Source organism: Nothobranchius furzeri, chromosome 5 (genome assembly GCF_043380555.1).
Source record: "Nothobranchius furzeri strain GRZ-AD chromosome 5, NfurGRZ-RIMD1, whole genome shotgun sequence".
Lineage (NCBI taxonomy): Eukaryota > Metazoa > Chordata > Actinopteri > Cyprinodontiformes > Nothobranchiidae > Nothobranchius > Nothobranchius furzeri.
Window position 1 is genome coordinate 78,790,121 of NC_091745.1, and position 22,500 is coordinate 78,812,620.

General features: G+C 44.4%; 2 protein-coding genes across 3 annotated transcripts in view; one reads left to right on the top strand and one right to left on the bottom strand.

Moving 5' to 3' along the window:
- The window catches only part of she (Src homology 2 domain containing E), a 12,200-nt gene extending 376 nt beyond the window's left edge, over nucleotides 1–11,824 (bottom strand). Inside the window, exons 1-6 of the mRNA XM_015950447.3 lie at nucleotides 11,148–11,824; nucleotides 10,663–10,789; nucleotides 7,706–7,960; nucleotides 7,145–7,487; nucleotides 2,321–2,440; nucleotides 1–1,875 (exon numbers count right to left, since the gene is read on the bottom strand). The exon at nucleotides 1–1,875 is cut by the window's left edge and continues 376 nt beyond it. Of these exons, the coding sequence (XP_015805933.1) occupies nucleotides 1,683–1,875; nucleotides 2,321–2,440; nucleotides 7,145–7,487; nucleotides 7,706–7,960; nucleotides 10,663–10,789; nucleotides 11,148–11,594 (1,485 nt within the window). The 5' untranslated portion in view covers nucleotides 11,595–11,824 and the 3' untranslated portion in view covers nucleotides 1–1,682. The remainder of the gene's footprint in view (nucleotides 1,876–2,320; nucleotides 2,441–7,144; nucleotides 7,488–7,705; nucleotides 7,961–10,662; nucleotides 10,790–11,147) is intronic.
- A 1,147-nt stretch (nucleotides 11,825–12,971) lies between these two features.
- Nucleotides 12,972–22,500, top strand: part of LOC107379618 (cingulin) — a 33,764-nt gene continuing 24,235 nt past the window's right edge. For both annotated transcript variants that reach the window (XM_015950448.3, XM_015950450.3), the window contains exons 1-2: nucleotides 12,972–13,161; nucleotides 22,090–22,500. The exon at nucleotides 22,090–22,500 is cut by the window's right edge and continues 487 nt beyond it. In XM_015950448.3, coding sequence (XP_015805934.3) covers nucleotides 22,091–22,500 — 410 coding nt within the window. In that variant the 5' untranslated portion in view covers nucleotides 12,972–13,161; nucleotide 22,090. The remainder of the gene's footprint in view (nucleotides 13,162–22,089) is intronic.

Below are 22,500 nucleotides of genomic sequence, written 5' to 3' on the forward strand. Positions count from 1 at the left end.
TTTAGGCTTAATAATCACACAAAAACATCTAAATGATTTCTTTCTAGGCTCTACGCTCAGCGGGGGTGGGGGGGTGGGGGGGTGGGGGATCACAGTGGGGTCCACACTCTAGACCCACCCTAGACCTCTAGAAACACCCCTGTAGGTAAAATAACAACTCATGCATCAACGTGTGAGTCCTGTTTTGTGTTTAGAACCCCAGGGCCCGTTTAAGAGCAGCTTCAGTTTTTAATTACAGTGAAAAAAAAGATTACTTTACACATTTCTCTCCACGTTTCCTGTCTACAGAGACTTCTCTCACAATCTACACTTCCTTTAAACCCCTCACCAAGGGCTGTTTAACTCTGGGCCTGGAGGGCCGGATCCAGCAAGTTATAGTGGTTTCTCTGCTCCAGCACACTTGATTCAGTGGTTAAATCACCTGTGCAGTAGCTCATCAGGCTCTGCAGAAGCCTGTTAATCACCTGCTGATTGAAATCAGGTGTGTTGAAGCAGGTTTAAACTAAAACGTGCTGGACACTGCCCCTCGAGGCTCACCTGACCTAACCAAAACCTGTTTGTGACTTCCAGGTTGATCAGTGAGCTGGCTGAAAGGTTGGATGGGCCCATACTCTGCTCAGGTGTGCTGCTGGGTTTTCTCTCTGGTGAATATTTTGTACAGAGATGATTAAAAATGACGTCAGTACTAGTTTTGTTCCAGTTAATGCATGTGAGCTGCTGTGAGTGTCTGGAGTGAAATGATTCTTCGTGAATTTCATGATTTTTTTATGAACTTCATCTTCTGGTATTGTATAATTTTCATGTCACTATTAACCCCAGAAATGTCCACGCTTGCTACAGTACAGTTCTCACGTCTGATCTTAACCACTAGGTGGAGTAAGGAAGCAACACAACCCTGTTAAAGTAGTGCTGAAAAGCAGCAGACCTCACCTGGTCCCAGGTGTGTGTGTGTGTGTGTGTGTGTGTGTGTGTGTGTGTGTGTGTGTGTGTGTGTGTGTGTGTGTGTGTGTGTGTGTGTGTGTGTGTGTGTGTGTGTGTGTGTGTGTGTGTGTGTGTGTGTGTGTAAGTGCACATGCGTGTGTATGTGTTCATGTGCAAGGACGTGTGTGTGTGTGTGTGTGTGTGTGTTTGTGCATGTGCGTGTGTGTGTGTGCACATGCGTGTGTTCATGTGAAAGGACACATGTGTGTGTGTACGTGCATGTGTAAGTGCACGTGCGTGTGTGTGTGTTCATGTGCAAGGACGTGTGTGTGTGTGCACATGCGTGTGTAAGTGCACGTGCGTGTGTTCATGTGCAAGGACACGTGTGTGTGTGTGTTCATGAGCAAGGATGTGTGTGTGTGTGTGTGCACATGCATGTGTAAGTGCACGTACGTGTGTTCATGTGCAAGGACACGTGTGTGTGTGTGTGTGTGTGTGTGTGTGTGTGTGTGTGTGTGTGTGTGTGTGTGTGTGTGTGTGTGTGTGTGTGTGTGTGTGTGTTCATGTGCAAGGACATGTGTGTGTGTGTGTTCATGAGTAAGGATGTGTGTGTGTGTGTGTGTGTGTGTGTGTGTGTGTGTGTGTGTGTGTGTGTGTGTGTGTGTGTGTGTGTGTGTGTGTGTGTGTGTGTGTGTGTGTGTGTGTGTGTGTGTGTGTGTGTGTGTGTGTGTGTGTGTGTGTGTGTGTGTGTGTGTGTGTGTTTAATGTGGTCTTGGCACAGGATGCTGCAGGGTCATGTGCTCTGCTCCGGTGAACGGCAGCCTGTGACTGCAGTAGTGATAAACCAGCTCAGGGATGCTGGAGAAGACGCAACTGCTCTGATCCAGCGTGTAGCCCAGGCCCTTGTTGCCTTTAGTCTGGGCCACAATGATGTGCACGCAGCTTTGACTGGTCCTAGTGGAGGAGGACAAAATAAAACACTTTACATGCTTTTAAAGGGTGAATTGTTCATGCAGAGGATGCTGAAACTAGAGATGATAAACTGGAAACAGATCACCTCCCCAAAATGAGGATTTGTGTTTTGGGAGTTGAGTGAATGGGGGTTAAAGATCAGGCTCAGGAGCACACACACACACACGCTTTAGATGTACAGTGATGCCCCAGAATTTCAGCCTTCATTACAGAAAACGTGTTCCCTGCATGACCGTTAATCATCATCATCACTCAGACACAACTACTACGACTCCAATCAGTACTTGAATTATGTCAGGTCAAGATTTAGCTCCGCAGCCGAGGAACAATCATACTTCAGCATAAAGAAGGAAGAACAGGAATAAATTAAAGAACTACAGGCTGCTTCAAACATTATGCATGCCCGTCACGCACACAGTGCACTCACTTCAGAGCGATGGAGTATTTGCTGGTTCCTGATTCACTGTCTCTCACCAAGAAGCTGGCTTCCCTGCAGCGCTGCAGCTGAGCCTCAGCCTGCTGCCGACTCACACTGCCATGGTACCAGCTGGGAGAAGTGGGGGAGGGGGGGGACGGGGGTACAAAGAGACAGTGGATCATTTCCAAATAGCCCAGTGACGTCTGGAATTCAGTCACATGTCAAGGCCGTGATGCGTGAAATCGCAAAACCCTCGGGGATGAATGAAAGATCGATTGATGGAGTGGTGTAATCTAATAAAAAACAAACTAAAGAAGCTTCTGCAGACTTCTCAGGCTCGAGGTGTTGCTGAGTCTCTGCAGGTGTGTTTCACATGTCAGCACGGTGTCGGCAGCTTTGAAGTTGGCGAGCGTTTGAATGCATCAGGAGGAAAGTCGATGCAAACCGGCTCGTCTTCAACTCGACACGTACGGTTTACACGGTTTCAAAGTCAAATAACCCTCCCCGTGCCTCACCTGGAGGTTGCATCCTGTGTCCACTATTTACATTCAACCCTCTACCATCAGGGCCCTGCAGAGTTTACTTTACCTGACGATGATCCTGAATCAGCTCAAAGTCACTGCCTGGCTCATAATCTGGCACGGATGTTGTGAGTTTCAGAGTTGTTGAGGATGTTTGACTTAATTTACTTTAATTTACTTTACTCAAAGGTGGAATCCTGCATATAAAACAGCTTTTGTGTTAAAACGCTTGCTTTCCTGGGTGAAACTGGGTGTTATTTACCACGCTGTCAGTTTTAACGTTGGTCTGTAAACTTCAGGCTAACTGTAGCAGAGGAAGGGGGAGCTAAGTGATTAGTAGGGATGCAGTATCGGGTCAATACTCAGTAAAAAGTCAAAGTTAGCCGATACCAATGCAGTTGCCTGAAAATGGCTTCACTGTAACTTGTCATTTCTGTTCACCTAATATTTCAGTTTTGTGATCATTTCTATCAATATATTTTATTTTTTATCTACCTCACGGTCTTTTCCTGTCGAAAGCAGAGAAGAAAATAAAACTGTATTCCAGTTGATTGCATTTTTGTGTGTGGTAGGAGTATCGGTAATCAGTATCGGTAAGTACTCAGATCCAAGTACCGATGTCATATCAGTTGGGTAAAAAGTGGTATCGTTGCATCCCTAGTGATTAGCATAGCTTGGTTCGCCAATGGGGGGCAACCAGGTCTGTTAGGGCGTGGAGTGTAGCGGTCAACCTTGAGCAACTGTGTCAGGCATTTGTTTTGACCTGTTGTAGCATTAGCATTGTGCTAGCATTGTGAGCGCCGGTTTCCTGCTTCAATTCAATTCAATTCAAGTTTATTTATATAGCGCCAAATCACGACAAGAGTCGTCTCAAGGCACTTCACATAATAAACATTCCAATTCACAGTTCATTAAGCCAATCAGAAATAATGTTTCCTATATAAGGAACCCAGCAAATTGCATCAAGTCACTGACTGCTTGAACACTGATTTAGGCCTAGTCCACACGTAGCCGGGTTTTTTTGAAAACGAATATCCGCCCCTCCAAAAACTTGCATCCACACCACCGCGTTTAAAAAAAAAACTCTGTCCACACGTACCCGGATAAATACGTTGTTAAGGACATGCCAGACCTGTAGGCGGCAGTACTTCTCCCGTTCTTAACCTCGTCCTTCGTCTGTGGTCTTCCGCAAGGAGCAGTAATTCCGCTTGCAACAACAAACAAGCAGAAAGCGCTTGGACAATTGATGGATCGGGTAGTGACAGAGCGCAGCTCTGAGGGCTTCCATGATGCCGGCTAGTGTAAACACAGGTCGCACACGTGATGTCAGCATTTTTTTGTCGCGGAAAGTGACGTTGCGGACCTTAAAACTTCAGTTTTGTCCGTCCACACGCAGACACCCAAAACGGAGAAAACGCAGATCTTCACTTTGGCCGGAGTTTTTAAAAAGATCCGTTTTCGTGTGAAAAAACTCCGTTTTCGTGTGGATGACAGGCCAAAACGTAGAAAAATATCTATGTTTTGGCAGATCCCCGGCTACGTGTGGACAGGGCCTTAATTTAAGTGATTAGCAGCTCCTGCAGAACCCGATGTAATCTGAGATCATTTTTACAATCGGGTGTGTCTGAGCAGGAACAGATCAAAAATGTCTCGTCTGTCTAACTTGTCCGTTAGCCCTGCAAGGCTATTTATGGGGTAAAAGGTGTGGCTTTCAGCTACTTCCAGAAGGGGGAGCTATAGCCAATAAACTTTCTCTCCTTGATGATGTCATGTAACGCACACCAGCTCTCTCTATTTCTCTGAACAGAGGTCGTTCAGGAGGCTTTCAGCAGCATATTATTATGTTTATCATTATTGTTGTATTTTACACATAAAAATGATTTAAGTAGAAACTACATCAAATGGGTGGCTAGCTACTGCACCAGATCCATTTCCTGAATGTGTTTTCATATTGTACTTTAGAAGATGAACGTGCTGAAACAACAGCTTTTGCTGTAACTGAAATAATATAACAAATCTATGTTAGAGCAACAGTGGCCACACTGCTTTTAAATCCATAAATGTTTTATGGAGTCAAGACAATCAACTTAATTTAGCTTAAACCAATTATCCACATGAGCCGGTTTGGTGCGAGATGCTCGTGCAACCTGCAAAAATGTCAACTCTGGCATCTTCATGCTGTGCCAATGACAGCATTTGAGAGGAAAACAAAACACATTTTAAAAACTTTTTGAGTTTTGCTTGAAACCTTTTCTCATGGAGATGTTGCAGCATTTTCTTTCACACCTGTATTGTTTTATTATGCAGCTACCAGAGAGCCTGAAACCAGAGCCGTTTCTGTCAGACGTTTGGTAATTTTATCAATTCTGCTGCATCTTTGGTGTTGTTGTTGAACCTTTTGTTGGCTTTTGAAGTCATTCAAACTCACCAAAATCTTCTTTTATACAGACTTACTGACATGTTAATAAATCTTAAAGGTGTGGTTTACTTGTTTAAAGGGACTTTAGGGAGTTTTGAATTTTTATGCTCGCGATTGCCCCCTCAGGCCAAAAGCGTAACGGCAGCCTCAATAGTAGGCTCGTGCACGAGGCGCGCATGCTGTACGTGCACACTCCTTAACGAAAATAACAGCTGAGACAGTCCCTTGTGTGTGTGTGTGTGTGTGTGTGTGTGGCCCGGAGGACAGAGGACAGTAGAACGCGCAGCTAATTAATGAAATAATTTGGTTCTGTACCTTTCTCTTCAGCACAGCCGACAAAGGTTTATGATGGGTCAGTCCTCCTGCATGCTCAGATCATTCCCTTCCCTTGCTTGAAAAATTGTTCCAAAATGAAAGTTGAACCCACATCTTTTTTATCTGTGAATTCAATGCCGTTCGGCGAGTCTCAAATAAAAATTTGGGCAACTTACTGTAAAAAAACATACCATTAATGTAAAAAAGAAAACAAATTATGTTCACATCCAGAGTCAAACCCAGGTCTTCTGCACGGAGTCCAGTGTTTTACTAGGTGAGCTAAAGCACCAATGATGTCCTTTGTATCTGTAACATTTATATCCTTGATGACAGCTGAAACAACGTTCAAAGAACGGTTCGGAGTGAAAATGGCTATTTTGTTGCTAATTTGCAGGAAATATCTAGAAGAAAGTTCTACAGAAAGTAGCTAAGGGTCCTCAGAAATGTAGCTAGCTTTGTCACTAGGCGTTAGGAACAGCGACAAAGTGGCACTGCCTCTCTCTCTGCTGCTAAAGCTATGGATAGCAAATGCTACGGGCGATGCCTGAGCGTGAACGCGCATGAAGCAGCCTGCTCGACCCGAGCATCTCTCTTTTTCTGTGGTTTTACAGAAAAACAGGCAATCACAGTAAAAATGCCAGGGCTCATTCTACAGGACCAGGGCATTGCAGGAGAATGTATGAAGAAGACATTTATTATTTCTATACATGTTTTGGCTGTCACACTTCCATAATGTCCTTTTAATCAATGCATTTGCAGTTAATGTCACTCTCTAGGGGGAAAAATCCCAAAAGTGCCTGTTTAAACCGGTTTAAACGTAGCTATCAGCTGGAGGAGAAAGGAGCGTCAGACGGCAGCACCTGGAATCTTATTTCCTGATATTCAGACATCTCTTCTCTGATTGGCTAACAGCAACACGACTCTACCACTGACTCTGTTTGCGCTTCAACGTTGATGCTTTATATCCACTAATGACACAAGCCAGGAGGAGTTCTGCTATGTGGTGAAGTTGCTAATGCTAACAATTAGCTTCTACTAGCCCAAACGTTCTCTGCTGTTTTCTGGACGTTGAACCAACAACAGCCTTCCCTGTCGTGAGTCCATGAATGTTAAGTGACAGAAAACAGACGGTGAAACTCTAGGATTAGAAAAGCCTGACGGATCTACATCACACTGTCAGATGCTAATGCACGACACAGGTGGAGGAAACTATTTTCAAGTTCAGCCTCATGAAAAACTCAGAGAGTCCGAGATTTTTGCAGACTCAGCTAATCGACTGAGTTTGTTTCTCAGAGTCTCTTTTCCCCGCGTTTCTTTCGGTCTGCAAATCGATTGGAGATAAACATTTTGATCCTTGGAAAACGGGCATGAGGAGAGAGCAGACTCACTGAAATTTTAAAGTGTGTAACACTCCAAGTCCACTTCAGAGATTGCCAACTTTAAGACGTAATTAAATATATCATTTTTATCTGATGGTTAAAACCGACACCTCAGAAGCAAAAAAGTCCTTTGATGACATCAGCGGACAAATGCGGATGATGGAGGTTGGAAAACGAGATAAAGTCTGTCTGTCCTCACCTCTGCTTCTCCAGCGGCAGGCTGGAGTCCATTTTGGCAACCTCCCCATCCAGCGGAGCACAGAGGGAGGTGGGAGACGGAGGGGACGGTTTAGTAGGGCTGGATGAGGGAGAGGGGGGTGGGAGTTTGAGAGTGGGGTAAGAAGAAGAAGACGGCAACGTGAGAGGGGAAAGTTTGAGAATGGGAGAGGATGGGAATGAAGAGGAAGAGGAAGTGGACGGAGAAGTTGAGACAAGAGATTTATGGCTCCAGTTCCTCTGCCTCAGGGTTTGCTGCTGCTGCTGACGACCAGCGGTGGAAATGTTCTCCTTGCTGTGAGAACAATCCACCGCCTCAAACTGAGCTGCAGGAAGCAGGACAGACATTATCAACATTTCAGAATAAAAGCTGTGGAAGCTGAAGCACTGAAGTAAACATTTCTCTGGAGTTTTGATCAGACCGCTGCTTTTCTTTCCTCCCCAGAATAAATACCAAACTGTTGTGAATGAAGTTTGTGGCGTCCTTCCTCCACCACACCCTGCACCTCCACCCTTCCCATCACCCTTTGCTTCTTTTCTCTACCTGACAATGCTCTGACAATGTCCTCCTTTCTCCACTCCCAGGGCAATTCGTATTCCCCAGCCGGACGGACGTCGGACTCCGGTCGCGTGACAGGGATCCACACGCCCTCGCCGTCACCCTCCAGCCCGCCCTCGTAGGGTGTGTCGTAGATGTTCGGGGGCGAAGGTGTCCCCTCCTCTCCTTTCTCTTCTTTGTGACCTCGGTCCAGCAGAACACACACTTTCAGGAGATCTTTGGAGCCTCGCCTTCGGACCTCTGTGGCAAAAGGATCAAGAGTTTACAGCAGAGCTTACCAAACATTCACTGTATGGCAGACCATCAACTCACAGAACATTACCAGGACCAGGTTATTTCATGACAGCTCTTTTCATTCCTAGCAAAATAATTCAAAATAAGTGATTAAATCATCCACTTATACAGGCTGTGCTCCGTTTTCAGACTGTGATTATTTAGGTCACCAAGCAGAATAAGGAGCACTACTGAGTGGTTTTAAGGACGTATTTATAATAATAATAATAATAATAATAATAATAATAATGCATTTAATTTATAGGCGCCTTTCAAAACCCAAGGTCACCTCACAAAACAAGATGAAACTTACACACAAATAAGAATAAGATAATTTAAACAATAAAATTACAAAAAGTATGCTGTAAATTTCAGAGTAAAGAGTTTGTGGGCTAGAGAGTGTAAGCCAGGTTGAACAGGTGAGTTTTGAGTTTGGATTTAAATGAGAGGAGGAGGTGAGTTCCAGAGCCGAGGAGCAGAGCGACTGAAAGCTCTGTTTCCAACGGTGGTGAGACGAGCGGGAGGAACCACAAGGTGAACGGCAGAGGAAGACCTGAGGGAGCGAGATGGGACAGCAACATGGATGAGATCGGAGAGGTAAGGAGGGGCGAGACAGTGGATACATTTGTAGGTGAGAAGCAGGATTTTGAATGAGATTCTGTGTTCAGTAGGCAGCCAGTGGAGACGCTGAAGAACAGGGCTGATGTGATCTCTATAGGGGGTACGAGTGATGATCCGTGCAGCAGCATTTTGGAGGAGTTGGAGCCGATGGAGGGATTTATGGGGGAGACCAAAAAGGAGAGAGTTACAGTAGTCAGTCCCAGAAGTGACTAGGCTGTGTACGAGGATGGCTGTAGCATGATGAGTGAGGGAGGGGCGGAGTCGGTTGATGTTGCGTAAATGAAAGTAGGCTGAGCGAATGATGTTACTGATGTGGGCTTTGAAAGATAAAGTGCTGTCAAGGATGACGCCAAGACTCTTTACATGGGGGGAAGGAAGGATGGAGGAATTGTCGATGTTAATTGATATGCTGGGGGATATGTTCAGCGTGGAGGGTTTGCCTATGAGTAGAATTTCGGTTTTATTGCTGTTGAGTTTCAGGAAGTTTGAAGAGAACCATGATTTTATCTCAAGGAGACAGCTGGATAGGGAGACTGGAGGGAAGATAGCATCGGGTTGAGAGGAGATATAGATTTGAGTGTCATCTGCATAGAGGTGGAAATTTATCTTGCATTTGCGAAAGATATGGCCAAGTGGAAGAATGTAGATGAGAGAGGTCCAAGGACAGAGCCCTGGGGAACACCGGTTCAGTTGGATCCCTTCTCCTACTGTGTTTTATCGTAAATGGCCTGTATTTGATATAGAGCCTTCTAGAGTCCTGGAACCCCCCCAAGGGGCTTTACAACACAATCAGTCATTCACCCATTCACACACACATTCACACACTGGTGGTGATGAGCTACAATGTAGCCACAGCTGCCCTGGGGCACACTGACAGAGGCGAGGCTGCCGAGCACTAGCGCCACCGGTACCTCCGACCACCACCAGCAGGCAACGTGGGTTAAGTGTCTTGCCCAAGGACACAACGACAGCAACAGACTGAGCGGGGCTCGAACCTGCAACCTTCCTATTACGGGGCGAGCACTTTATTCCTGTGCCACCATCGCCCCACCGCTTAGTGTTATGCTAAGCTAAAGCAAAAAGAGCACAGCCAGGTCAGGAGAGTGACTTATCTTACTCTGGGAAATATGTCAGAAGACAAAATTTCTATTTTGAGTGGAATATTTCTTTAATGCTCACTGAAACCAGCCCATAATAGTTATTTAACTGCCTTTATTTGCTAAACATGTTTCTGTGCCTCCTTGATAAACATTTCCTCCAGTACGGTTCAAATTTTACAAACAAGGACGTGTTTTTGTTTTGGCACACATATATTTGACATCATAGATCTTTTCTTTTTTCGTTTTTCATTTGAATTGAAGTCGAATGAAACCTTTTCTTCTGTTTTAAGCTCTAATGTATTTCACACGCTCTTCATTCTTTTCTGGGGAATTTTACGGGTTGTGTTTCCTCACAGCCTGACAGGTAGCCTGTGTGTCTGCACTATTGTGAGACCAAACAATGGAGTTACAGGAAGAAAAGGTCAACACAGTTGCTGATTGGCTAACTGACCAGGACACTTCCTGACCGCTGGGAAGTGATTGGGCAGGACCGGAGGGGGGGAGGGGGTATCAGGTATTATGGTGAGGAGAGGGACTCTTTATTGTTGTCACTCACAGGGGACTATGAAGTGTGTGTGTGTGTGTGTGTGTGTGTGTGTGTGTGTGTGTGTGTGTGTGGTCATAGTGTGGGGGCGCTCGGGCCAACGTTCTATCAGGAGAATGGGGCAAAGGAAACAGAGGCAGGAGACAGGAAGCTGGAAGAGGAAGCTGCACCCATTGTCCCTGCACAACAGCGTTGCCATAGCAACCGCCAGCCTGGAGGAAAGTCAGCGGAGAGACCAAGGGTCTAGTTTGGCTCTGAGACCCTTTAAAAATCATTATTTGGCAGTAATGCAAAACAATGTGTCTCGGTGAGTTTACAGGACATATTAATGACAGTTTTCATAGATTAAATAAATATTTGTATTTAAAATGTCCGAAAGACTTGTGTGTTTATGACCTGCTCACCTGTGATGATGACCTGGGCATCGTAAGGCTCCATGTAACCATCGTTCACCCCCGCTCTCTCAGCTTCTCTCTGCTCCTTGGTCTTCTCTGCATCGAAGGGATCCGCGTAGTCCTCCAGGATGATCAGCTTAAAAGAAGGAAAAGATGCAGACTTGTAACTTTTGCAGCAACAAAGTTGCATGTGTGTGTGTGTGTGTGTGTGTGTGTGTGTGTGTGTGTGTGTGTGTGTGTGTGTGAGTGTGTGTGTGTGTGTGTGTGTGTGTGTGTGTGTGTGTGTGTGTGTGTGTGTGTGTGTGTGTGTGTGTGTGTGTGTGATGTGGCACAATGCAGCGAAACTTCTTTGTGCTCCTCTGAGAAGGATGGAAACCTGATGCAGGGCTGTGAACTGGGAGGGAAAGCACAAAGGAGAGCTCTGACCTAACGTCATCTGGTTGTTCTCACTGATTGACTTTAAAGCAAACATTAGGAGCAAATCCGGGGCTCACCGTGGTTTTCATGTCTGGCTTCCCCTTCTCGGTGTCGGACACCTTCTGCTCAGTTATCCCGTCCAGCTTGGGGCTCTTGTCCTGTTTGTCCACTTTAATCATCCTACTGATGTAAGCTTGAGCCAGACTAGAGGTCTTTACCTGGCGGTTTTCATCTGACCCCCCAGTCTCATTCTTGGAGTTCTTGCGACCTTTTCCAGTTGTGAGACTGTCCCAGACAGTCCCACCGTACCCAGCGTTGTTCCGACCCAGCTCCGATGCTGAGTTTTTCCTGTTTCTCCCCGCTAACAAGCCCCCCACGCCTCCATCTTTGCGCTGGTTTCCTTTCAAGCTGTCCCGAGAAAAGCCGGGCTTGGGTCGAGTTTGTGGACTGGACTCGGAGGCCGAGCGGATCCTTTCGTTTCCGGTTTTTAGGTTGATGGGGAAATCTCTGAACCATTTTGCCATGGCTGTCAAAGAATTCGAACTTCTCAGATTTTACAAATGAACAAAAAACGAGCTTTTACACTTTCTTGCATCAGACGCGTCCGCAAAATTCGGCCGTGCGTAAAATAGCTCCAACTTTACGCACAGACTGTTTTTCTTTTCTCTCTGTTCTAACGGCTCTGGGGAGAAGTTTTTTGTAAATTTCCAACTATGCAGAGCCAACTTTCTGATACTATGATAATATAGAGTTAAACCCACCCCTGACCATCCCGATGACTCCTGTTGCGTCGTGGAGATCTTTGACTTAACGCTGCGCTCCCGTCACCCCCGCACCTGCAGCTGCAACTATCCTCGCAGCTTGAAAAGCAGCTTCTGAAGAGCGTAAACACGAAAAAACTGGAAGATTTTCTTTGATCCCAGTAAAGATCCCATTCCCGGATCGTGAGATGGTGCGTCCAGTCTGTGTCAACTAACAGTGATGGGATGGAAGAGGAAAGTTGGTACGCGCAGATGTTGCTGGAGTTTGGGGAGGAGCATGTGCGGAGGGGGCGGGGTGTGTGGATTACTGATTCAGCTGAAATATTACTATTAAAAGAGCTGAAGTTTTCTTGTTGCTGATGCTCAGATCAGATAAACGTGTTTGCTAAGAAGTGAAGATGCTTGTTTGTTTACACAACACGTGTGTGCTTGTGTTTTAGCCACAAGACAAAATACCAAAAAACATTTCTAGTAAATCATATAACAAGTAAAGAAATTATTTTTTTTCGAATGGTCGTGATAGAGTCAGAAATCAATTTTAAAAAAGAGTAATATATTTATTATTAGCTTAAATTATTAGTCATACACCAAACATTATATTTGGCCACAATAAGCCCAACCATGAGAGCCAAACTTTTGTTCATTTTTGTTCCTTTAACTAATTTGTAGCACCTTATAAAATATGAACCCAAATATTATTGTTTATCAATTAATAAGCTCAGTGTAAATTTAATGTTGAGGTCCCTTTCAGTGCAATTGGAGGTAATTAATTTCTCCTCATGAAAGGCAGGGTGATGATATCTAATTACTACTTGTGGAAATTATTAATATGAGTAATAATTAGTATTATTAGTAGTATTGTGATTATTGTCGTTGTTGATGTTGTTGTTATTAATATTGATTAATGGTGACACAATAAGAATATGAAGATATGCTAATCTTTTTCAGTTCTACTCTATTTTATTACAATTTATTTTCAGTAACTAAGTGGCTGAAAAGGGGCTTGGGAAATAAATGACTGACGTAAAAAGTCAGCCAATACGAAGCGATACCAGTTTCTTAAGTTCCGCCCACTGTGTAGTTTTGGACCAATCAGAGCGCACTGTTTGGCAGGCCTGGGCGGGACAGTTTTATCCCGACAAAAAGGTAACAGGTTGCAGCTCCAGCAGCGTCATGAACCTGTTGCTGCGTTAAATTACGTCTCAGCTATTTTCCTCCCACTTTTTCTTTGGACTTTGATGGATGTCCGGGGAAATATTCGAATTATCGCCAGCGTACAAGAGCTCGACGCGCCAAAGAGGAACAGAGAGGGATAAGTTGAAGAGAAGAGGTAACTTTTGGATTTGGAGCGTCTCAAATAGCCAGACGGCTAAAAGGCAGATAGTTACGCTCTTTGTGAGGGATTTTCTGGCACTGTGACACCCGTTTCATCCTAAAGTGAGATAAAGCGTACTACGTTTTAAGTGTGTGTAAAACAGTAAGTTTGTTTTTAGGTTTGATGGCTACAGAAAGGAAACAATTAACTAGCAAAACTAGCTAATTTTAACCGTTGTTTCTTCACTGACGTCAAGTAGCTAGGAACTCCTGTGTGGAAACTAAAATAGTCAATTAATGTCGTTAAGATTAAAAAATGTATTTGAAAGTTAATAAAATCCATAATTTTGCCCAAAACCCATTTCCTCACCTGTACTCGTTGATGCAAACTGTAATTAACCTGTATAAATATAATAAATACATACGGGACGGATCTGCTCACGTTTCAGGTGAAACTGATGACACAAGCGCAGCAGATTATAGTTTAGAAGAGGGAATAGTCACGGATTGTGTCATGAATTTCACTAATAATGGCTGTAAACCTCTGACACAGACTCATGTTTAAGCTGTGAAGTCCCGAACAAACAGACTGCTCTGATATGACGCCAACCTGCAGCTAATGCCCTAAAGTGTGGAATGAAATCCCAGATTAGGTGAGCAAAGAACAAGTGTCAGGAATGTGGAGAGGGAGGAAACACGCCGTGTTCCTCTGATACGGTGTACTTTGAGGACTACTATTTGGCCACACTGGAGCCTCTCTTTGTGGTGCCAGTGAAATCTTTTGGATCCTAAAAGAGGAATAGATGGTTGTTTGTTTGAGTGTGAAAGAGGAGCGGGAACAAGTCTGGGGAGAGGACAAGGGTCTGGTTTTATCTCAAGAATGTAACTGAGAGGGAGAAGACTCTTTGGACCAAACGGATGACTAAGAGCCCAGAGAAGAGGAGTTCTGTTACCTAAAAACCATCCGCCTGAACTTTCCTAGTTACTCCTTTGTGATTTCCTTAGAAGAAAATAGGAAATTACTCCCTTAAGTCCTTTTGGGAGTAAATAATAGAAAATCTGGTGTCTCTGAAATCATTGCTAGAGATTGCCCGATTGGTCAGCTGATTATTTGGACTTTTTAAACTTTTATTTTAAAATTATTAGTAGGGCTGCACAATTAATCGTAAAAAAATCGTGATCTCAATACATATTTGTATACAATCTCATTTCCAAATGACAGCGATTTTAAGCCGCTAGCTAGATAAAAAAGGACTATGTTCTCTGTTCTGGTCCTGCCATGGTCAACAACAATCATGTTGTCATTTTAGATGTTATATTTTGTTAATAACTGTGGTTTACATTTTAAGAAACATACCTATTACCTACCTCTCTCATCACCTTACAAGCAGAGAGAATATTGTTCAAAATTGTCATTGTTTGAATAATTCAGAAGTTGTGTACGTAAGACACGACGAGAGACATTGTTTTCAGTGACAGCTGTTACAAAGTTGATGTGCAGGTAATAAGTGCAATAAATACTTATTTTGGAAGAAAAATTGTGAGGGAATCTTTATATAAGCTGCATGGGCTGCATGGTGGCGCAGTGGTTAGCACTGTTGCCTCGCGGCACGAAGGTTGCAGGTTCGAAACTCGGCTCACCTGCGGCTTTTCTGCGTGGAGTTGCGTGTTCTCCCCATGCATGTGTGGGTTTCCTCCGGGTACTCCGGTCTCCCCCACAGATCACAACATGCCCTATAGGTTATAAACTGTAAGTCGCTTTGGATAAAAGCGTCTGCTAAATAAATAAACATAAACTCTAATAAAAATAAAATCGTGGTTCCCATTTTAACCAGAATTGTGCAGCCCTAAAAATTAGCATCAATTACAACAAATTTGATTGATTGGTTTATATTAGAGATGCATTGAATCTGGTCTTAAGCGCTAGCAGTCATTCACTATTTATTTCTGACCACTGACCTGCGGAGACAGATTTGGAACTATAATTCAATTTTTAAACCCAAAACAATTATCATTCTAGAAGTAATAACATACATGTGGAACAATTGTTACTGCTAGCATGGATTCGTGTCTGGCAATGGTGAGTTCAGACTGACGAAACAATAGATTTATTAGTTTCAGATTGGCCAAACACCGACTGAGGCGATCACCAGGCAGTTTCAGTTCATTTAGCACCAGTTCACCAATCTAATTGAACTTTATTTATAAAACACTGTAAAGCAACCACACAAAACCACACTTGGAGATAAATTAAAGAATAATGATAATGGCAGCCACATGGCAAAGCAAGATTGAGATAAATAAGACATTAAACATTAGAAATGACTCAATAAAATTCACAACAAAAGTCGTAACTCGATGTATTTAAAAAAAGCTGGTGCTAATTATTTGGTTAAGACTGACAGGATTGAGTTTATTGTAATATAGGTGAAAACTGTTATATTTATGGACCAAATAAACATACAAAAATACCTTAATTTATCAGCTAGCTAGTGTTTTTAATTTATAAAGATTGATATCAACTCAAAAAAATCTATTCAATCAAGTTTTCGTACATTTAACTCATTTTAAATAAAAAAGTCAGTCTGTAGGATTCACTTTGAGAAACGGTCGTAAGGAAGTTTCAGAGTTCGGTGGCCTGATTTAATGTCTGTTGATGCTACGTTTGTCTGTTTAGTTTTGCAGAAAGAAGCTTTTTATCCATTTCATTAGAATACATCAACTATTAATTTGTGTAATTTGTTCTGCATAAAAAAATTGCCAAATGTTTGGCTGGCAAGCCATCCCATATACATTAACATGTAGCCGTGCTGTAGTTCTTTTTTAAAACACAGAACAGTTTTGTTACCTGTTTCCCGCTACGTTTCGTTTGCGGCTGCAAACTTCCTCAGGCTGACGCTGATGGTGGCGTCACTTCCTTCTCCGTTTATCCGCTTTAGTCTGGGTAGGACCCATTGAAACAACCCAGGTGTGCAGCCAAATCCACTGTTGTCTAACTGTCTCCGCACACATCTGGACAGCGCTAAGACCAATCAGAGCAATGAACAACATTGCATACTCTGTGGAAATCAGTCAATGGGGCATTCTGCCATACACCACCAAAAAAGAAGCGAACACATTCCCACCGGGATGCCCGAGGATGTGCCTGACTTTAAATCGGCTTTACTAACCCCCAAATTCCACTACCTCCGCTCCGCTGTGCTCCGCTCCGACACGAATGCCGGAGCAAAATCGGTCCCGTTGTAGTCAATCAGAGCAATTCCACTACTGCAGCCGTGCTCCGGCAGTGCGGCGCCGTGCGCCGCCCTCTGTTCCGGCGTCCGGCAAAAATAGAATCGATCCTATTTTTGCCGGACGCCGGAGCACCTCCGCAGTAAATGGACAGAAATCACAACGGCCCAACAGGAAAAGGAGCAAGCACAATTTCCGTTTTTCACAATAAATCGATAAACAAAAGGCGTTTTTTGTTTCATATGCACAGGTTTAACAACTTTTAACAACTATCAATGGCGGCTGAAGTTTAAATGCACAAAAGTAAGCCATAAATACAGTTTCCACTATCAAAGTAGTCACACTTTGTTGATCCAAACACGGCTGATCTCTCAACACAAATGATGGGCAGATTAAACAGTTCATTTCGATGCTTCTCCCACACAACGGGTGTTTGGATCTAACTTCCGCGTTTATTGCTCGGACTGTATCGCAAGATCTCCAAAATCCCGCGCATGCTTGTTTGCCCACCTCAGGTCTCCGCACCGGAGCGGAGCCGTTGTAGAGCGGGTACCAGTAAAAATTGAGTTCGGAAGCGAGCGGCTGCGGAAGGCGGGGGCGGACCGGAGCGGAGGTAGTGGAATTTGGGGGTAAGGAGATGTGTCAGCTGGCTAATATATCGGTCTACCTCTACTCTCTAAAAACATCGAGCGCTGCAATTGGCTGGACCTAAAACCGTTTGTGACAGACCAGCTGAGGCTACAGTGGAGCGTGGCTAGACTGACCTGAGGAGTAAAATCTTTTTCTACGGTTGGTCTAGATTTGTAGGCTAGCCAAATATAAACATGTTTTATGTTAAGTAACCTTCAGTGTTTGAAGTTTCAGGCCAAACCAGACGAACGATGACGTGGTCACATACATGCATGGCTGACACAACTCACTGCTGTTTCTCTCCTCGCGCTGCTATCTCCTAATTCTGTCCTCTGTTCCATCGCAGATCTCCGAGCAGGGGTTGGGCTCCAGTTCAACTTACTGTGTTGAGAATTAAATTTGAGGCCAGAAGCAGAGTGACCCGTTAGCATAACTGCAGGGTAATGACCCTAATGCTGCTGGCAGCCAAGCCCGAGAGCTGTTTGTTGTTTATGTGATTATTAATGGTCCGCCCAGGGGAGATTTCTTTAGTGGCTGGTCTGAAATGCTTAGAAAGCAGGATGGCTGGGCCGGAATACTCCTGATGTTTTGGTGTTAGATTATGTACAGTAATCATAAATCAAACATGTTATCAAGTCAAATATGGATTTGATAAAGATCTAAACAGTCCATCCAAGTAGATCTGGTCTGCAATCTATGTTGCTGCACACTTGCTTTACATAAATAACTAAAGTAATGTCCATTGGCCAGATCTGCAGCAGAAATCTGCAGAAAAGCTTAAAATGTTTTTAGGAACAAAGAAAATAACTTTTTGCCATCAGACAATGTCAGAAAAAGAAGGAGCTTCATTCTCAGGATTGCTGCCCTCGTTTTTCGCCCCACATCATCCGGACAAAGGGATGGGTTCCCCATCGCTCCCCCATCCATCCCCCTGAGCCGCATTGCATTCTTCTCCTGACACAAATAAAAACTCCAACTAATAAAATCACTCTGAACAGACATTCAGAGAGAAGGTCTTTTATTTAATCTACAGATTCAAACAAGCGTGCCATTGTGTTACTTAGTCTTGCTGACATTACATATTTAATGACCAGTGCATGGCAGGTTTGCTTGGACCTGGTCTATAAAAACTGTGGACTGTAAACTTCATGCATGGCTTCACAGATTTATTGTGACACAATACTTCCTGCCAGGATCCCAAAGGGTGGGATAAATGTAAAACCTGCTGGTAACTGGGTCGGTCTGTAAAGGTTCCTTTAGACCAGTGGTTCCCAAAGCTGGAGTCGGGCCCCCACTGTGGGTCACCAAGAGCTACACCGATTTCTGCAAATCAAAATAAAATAGTTGAACTTGTGTTTCTAGCATAATTGCTACAAAAACTCAACTAAATGGTCATAAATGGATATAAGTGAACATGCCGGTGAAGGTTGTCAGTCATCCAGGTCACAGTAATCCAAAAGGGTTTGAATGAAGGCAACTGGACTTCTTTGGTTTTTGTAACAATTCTACTGGAAATATCAGTTCAAATTTATTTTGATTTGTAGAAATCATCTGTGTAGCTCATTAGTGACCCAAAGTGGGGGCCTGACCTCAATTTTGGGAAGCGCTGGTCTAAATCATCGACATACATATATGGACAACGGGTTTCTTTAGGCTCCAATAATACATTTTTGTACTAAAATGGGAGGTGGCCACCACCGCCATTTTGACCGTGTCACAGGTTCCGTCAAGCCCAGACAATTCCATAAAAGGGAAGAGAGGAGGAGCTGAGGGTGGGGCTGTAAGGCTGGGATCAACTGACGACACCCGGTCGAACTAGCTACAAGCTAACCTGAAGCTAACCCAAAGCTAATGCGGAGGTGGGAACTAAGCTAACGGAGGTAGCAACCTAGCTACAACCGGAGTTAACTGTGCACAACACCAGAGCTTCTGAGTCCGAGATACGCCTGGCTGACCGCTGGGTAAAACCGGGTGGAACACAGAGGTCTCCGAGACCTCCACAAGCCGGCAGCCGCACAGCAGACAAGCGCCACTGCGATCTGAGATGCGCAGAGCTGCCGCTGGGGAGAACCGGGTGGAAAGGTTTCCATCCCAGAGCTCCACAAGCCGGCAGCCCGCGCATCAAACAGAAGCCGCGATCAGACAGAGATGCGCCGAGCTACGGGGAGGGGAGAACCGGGTGGAAAACATCGGTCTCCCGAGAGCTCCACAAGCCGATAGTGGGAACCCAGCTCCACCAACATGTTATATTTCAACCCATTTTCTAAAGTGCAGCATTATGTTAAATGCACTGGGTTTTACCCTATTACATTTAAATTTCATGGTTAAACAGTACATGTTAAAATCTAAGCTCAGCTCGGCAGTGACCTAAAATACATAAATATAATTTTACTTACCGAAAAAAATGAAGTGGAGACTCCTTGGACGCTCTATTAGTGCAATTAATGCCACAGCAAGTCATTTTGTCCAACAATTGCACAAAAAATATCCAAACAAGAATACACAAACACAGAGACTCAAAATCCCGGAGCAGTTTCCAGGCCAGACCGAGGCTCTACTGAGGCCTTTCCATGGAGCTAGCTCTGTGGTCACGTGGGTCTGATGCTCATTAATTATACAGAATTTTAGGCTTTTAATACACTTAAACAGAAGAGTGAGAAAAAAATTCACCCCCTCAGAGTTGTCATGAGTGTAAACTAGATCATTTAAACCAAAAACATGTTTTGGTACCAGGCTGTAAACATGTTTATTTCTGCTGTGAAATTGGTATTTTTAACATGGGAGTCAATGAGGATTTGCTCGCTTCTGACACCCGCCCCTAGTGGATGAGGGTGGAACTGCAGTTTTTGGTACTTCCGGGTTGAGACCAATTTCTGAGCCGCATTGTGGGAGCTTGGTCTAAAGGAACCTTAATGAACTACAGACTGACCCAGTTACCAGTTTGGAGATGAAAGAAGTCCAGTTGCCTTCATTCAAACCCCTTTAGGCTATAAGTGAGCCTGAGCTGAAGCGTTTTTCTGAGCTTTTTCAGCATGTTTGTGTTGTTAAATAAGACGTATCTGGGGTCACGTGGGGTTGTCATTCTTGGCGCGGGCTCCATTTGATCGTCTTTGTGCTCTACAAAGTCTCGTTTCATGGCGAAGCAGAGTTGCTTGTTACTTTTGTAACCTCGCGTCGGCACGGGTACCTGATAAGAGAAAGCAAGCGGAGTGTTTTTACCCTCTCTTTGTGTCTCCTCTCAGAGCCGTGGAGGGGAGTGCATGGTGAAGTCGGCAGGGAGTGCCATCGGGGTTATGTTGTCATTCCAATGTATTGTAAAGATGATATCTTGACACCTAAAACAAGGCGTGATTGTTTGAACCGAATCCTGGAATGCTTCGATTGCTACTTTATTTCCAGCGACCTGAGCAGAAGAGAGAGAATTGGTTTGAGCAGAAAAGGGAAGACTGGAGAGTTGAGAGGAAGTAAAAATGGAGAAGTGAGAGGGCAACTCGGTGACAACAGTGTGGATGGCACCTGGCTTTGTTTATTATCTCTGAATCGAAACTCCCAAACGTTCGTGAACCTTTTGAGTGAAGGGAGAGTCATCTGAGGGTGTGTGCTCTCAGGTTAATAACTAATGGAGTACAACACGAACAAAGTTCACACGCCCGTCTAGAGCCAGAAACCAAACGTCAGCGCCTGTTCATCTGGTTTCAGAAAGGATCTCCTCGGTCGGCAGTCTTTGTTTGAACATTAAACAGAACTTTATCTGTATGTTTAACACCAGATCGTTTGTCTGTTTCACCAAGACCAAGAAAAAAACTAAAGCATGCATCTTAAAGTATTAAAAACCATAAAAGTTTGATCAACCTCTTGAATGATCGTACTAAAACTTTCTGACTTCTGTCATTTCAAAACAAACAAAATGATTTATTGAATGTTTTGGTAGATTTTTATGAATTAATCCTTTAAATTGATGTTATCCTAAGATACTAGCATGTTGTGAGGTGCATTCCCGCGTGCAAAGACCTAGTTTGGACGTCCTGCAGACGCGGCCTGGACCGACAGACTCGGTATAGACATGATCTGCACGTCCATGTGACGCTGACTGTTAGCAGGGTTGCTCCTGTGAGCTCCATTTTACTCTTAAATGTAGCTTGTTGGTGTCATTAAAGAGTTTCTTCAAGAAACACCAACATCACGCTTGTTCTCCTGTTGATGTTTACGTCGTTTTAAAGTCACAGTGTGTAATATTTGTACTTGTTTACCATCATTCTGTGAATCGTTCATAAACGTGTCCTTTTTCATCAATAATTATTACCAAAGTCAGTTTTAATATTCCTTTTGGCTTAAAATTTTATATTTTTATATACATAAACTGCGGTTGACGCTTCATAGTAATGCGCCATCTTGAAAAACCGTAGCTGTTTAGGGACATACAAGATATAATTCTCCACGTTTCGTGTTCGCACATTGGCATCTCCCCCCTCTAAACATGCGGGGGTGGCGCCGGCTCTGCCCATGGGAGCCTTGCTGGTTTGGGGAAATTCAGCTCCCTCCCCTTGGGTCTCTTTCTCTGCTCTTAACTGGATGTAATCCAGTTGGATTGAAAGCTAGAAGTCATTTATAAATGTGGTGGTGCACGCACGGCCGCAGGGGAGAGGGAGACGAGTGACGCCGACTGCAGGAAGCAGCAGAAACGGTAAAAAAGATGGTTGAACGCTGGTGTTAGGCGTTTTCTGTGTGTGACCCTGAAGCAGCTGTTAGTGCTGCAGTGTTTCCCTCTCCTCCGCGGCCGTGGAGCACCGCCACACATCGCCTGTGGACCACGATAGCTGCAGTACCTACTCTGACCTGCGTGGCGTTAAGGAGTGAAATGTTTTTACACATTGGGTTTTTGCTGTTTGCAGAATTTTTGCAGGTTTTTATCCTCGAGAGATTTCCTCTCAAAACAAAGTCGTAGAGTTTCCCAACATTTATTGTTTCAGTAGAACGTCATTAACTTGAAATATTCATCTTAAACAATCTTTAACCAAAACTACTCTCCTCTCTCGTGACTTTATTCCTCATCTTCTCGTGGTAATGTCTCTTGTGTCTCCAGCATGAGCGCTCAGTCGTCAGCCAGGAAGAATCCTGGGGACTACGGTGTCCAGATCCGCTTCATCTCTGATCTGGATGGCACCGCCGGAGGGCAGCCATCGTCCCAACCTAAGATTAAAACTCCCTCCACCTCCAAGTACGGCGTTGCAGTCAGGGTGCAGGGAATCGATGGCCAGCCGTACGTGGTCCTGAAGAGCGGACAGAAGGGCGACTCGTACGGCGTCCAGCTCAGGACAGACTACAACGCCGGGTACCGCAGCCTCCCCCGGAGGAGGGAGAAGGCAGAGCCAGAAAGGGAGGGGGCTGATGTGGGAGGAGGGCAGGGAGGAGCTTTACGCCGGGCTCAGTCTCACGGCTCGCTGCTAGACAGGGACGACGGGGGGGGCGATGAGGATTTTCAGTTTTCTAGGCC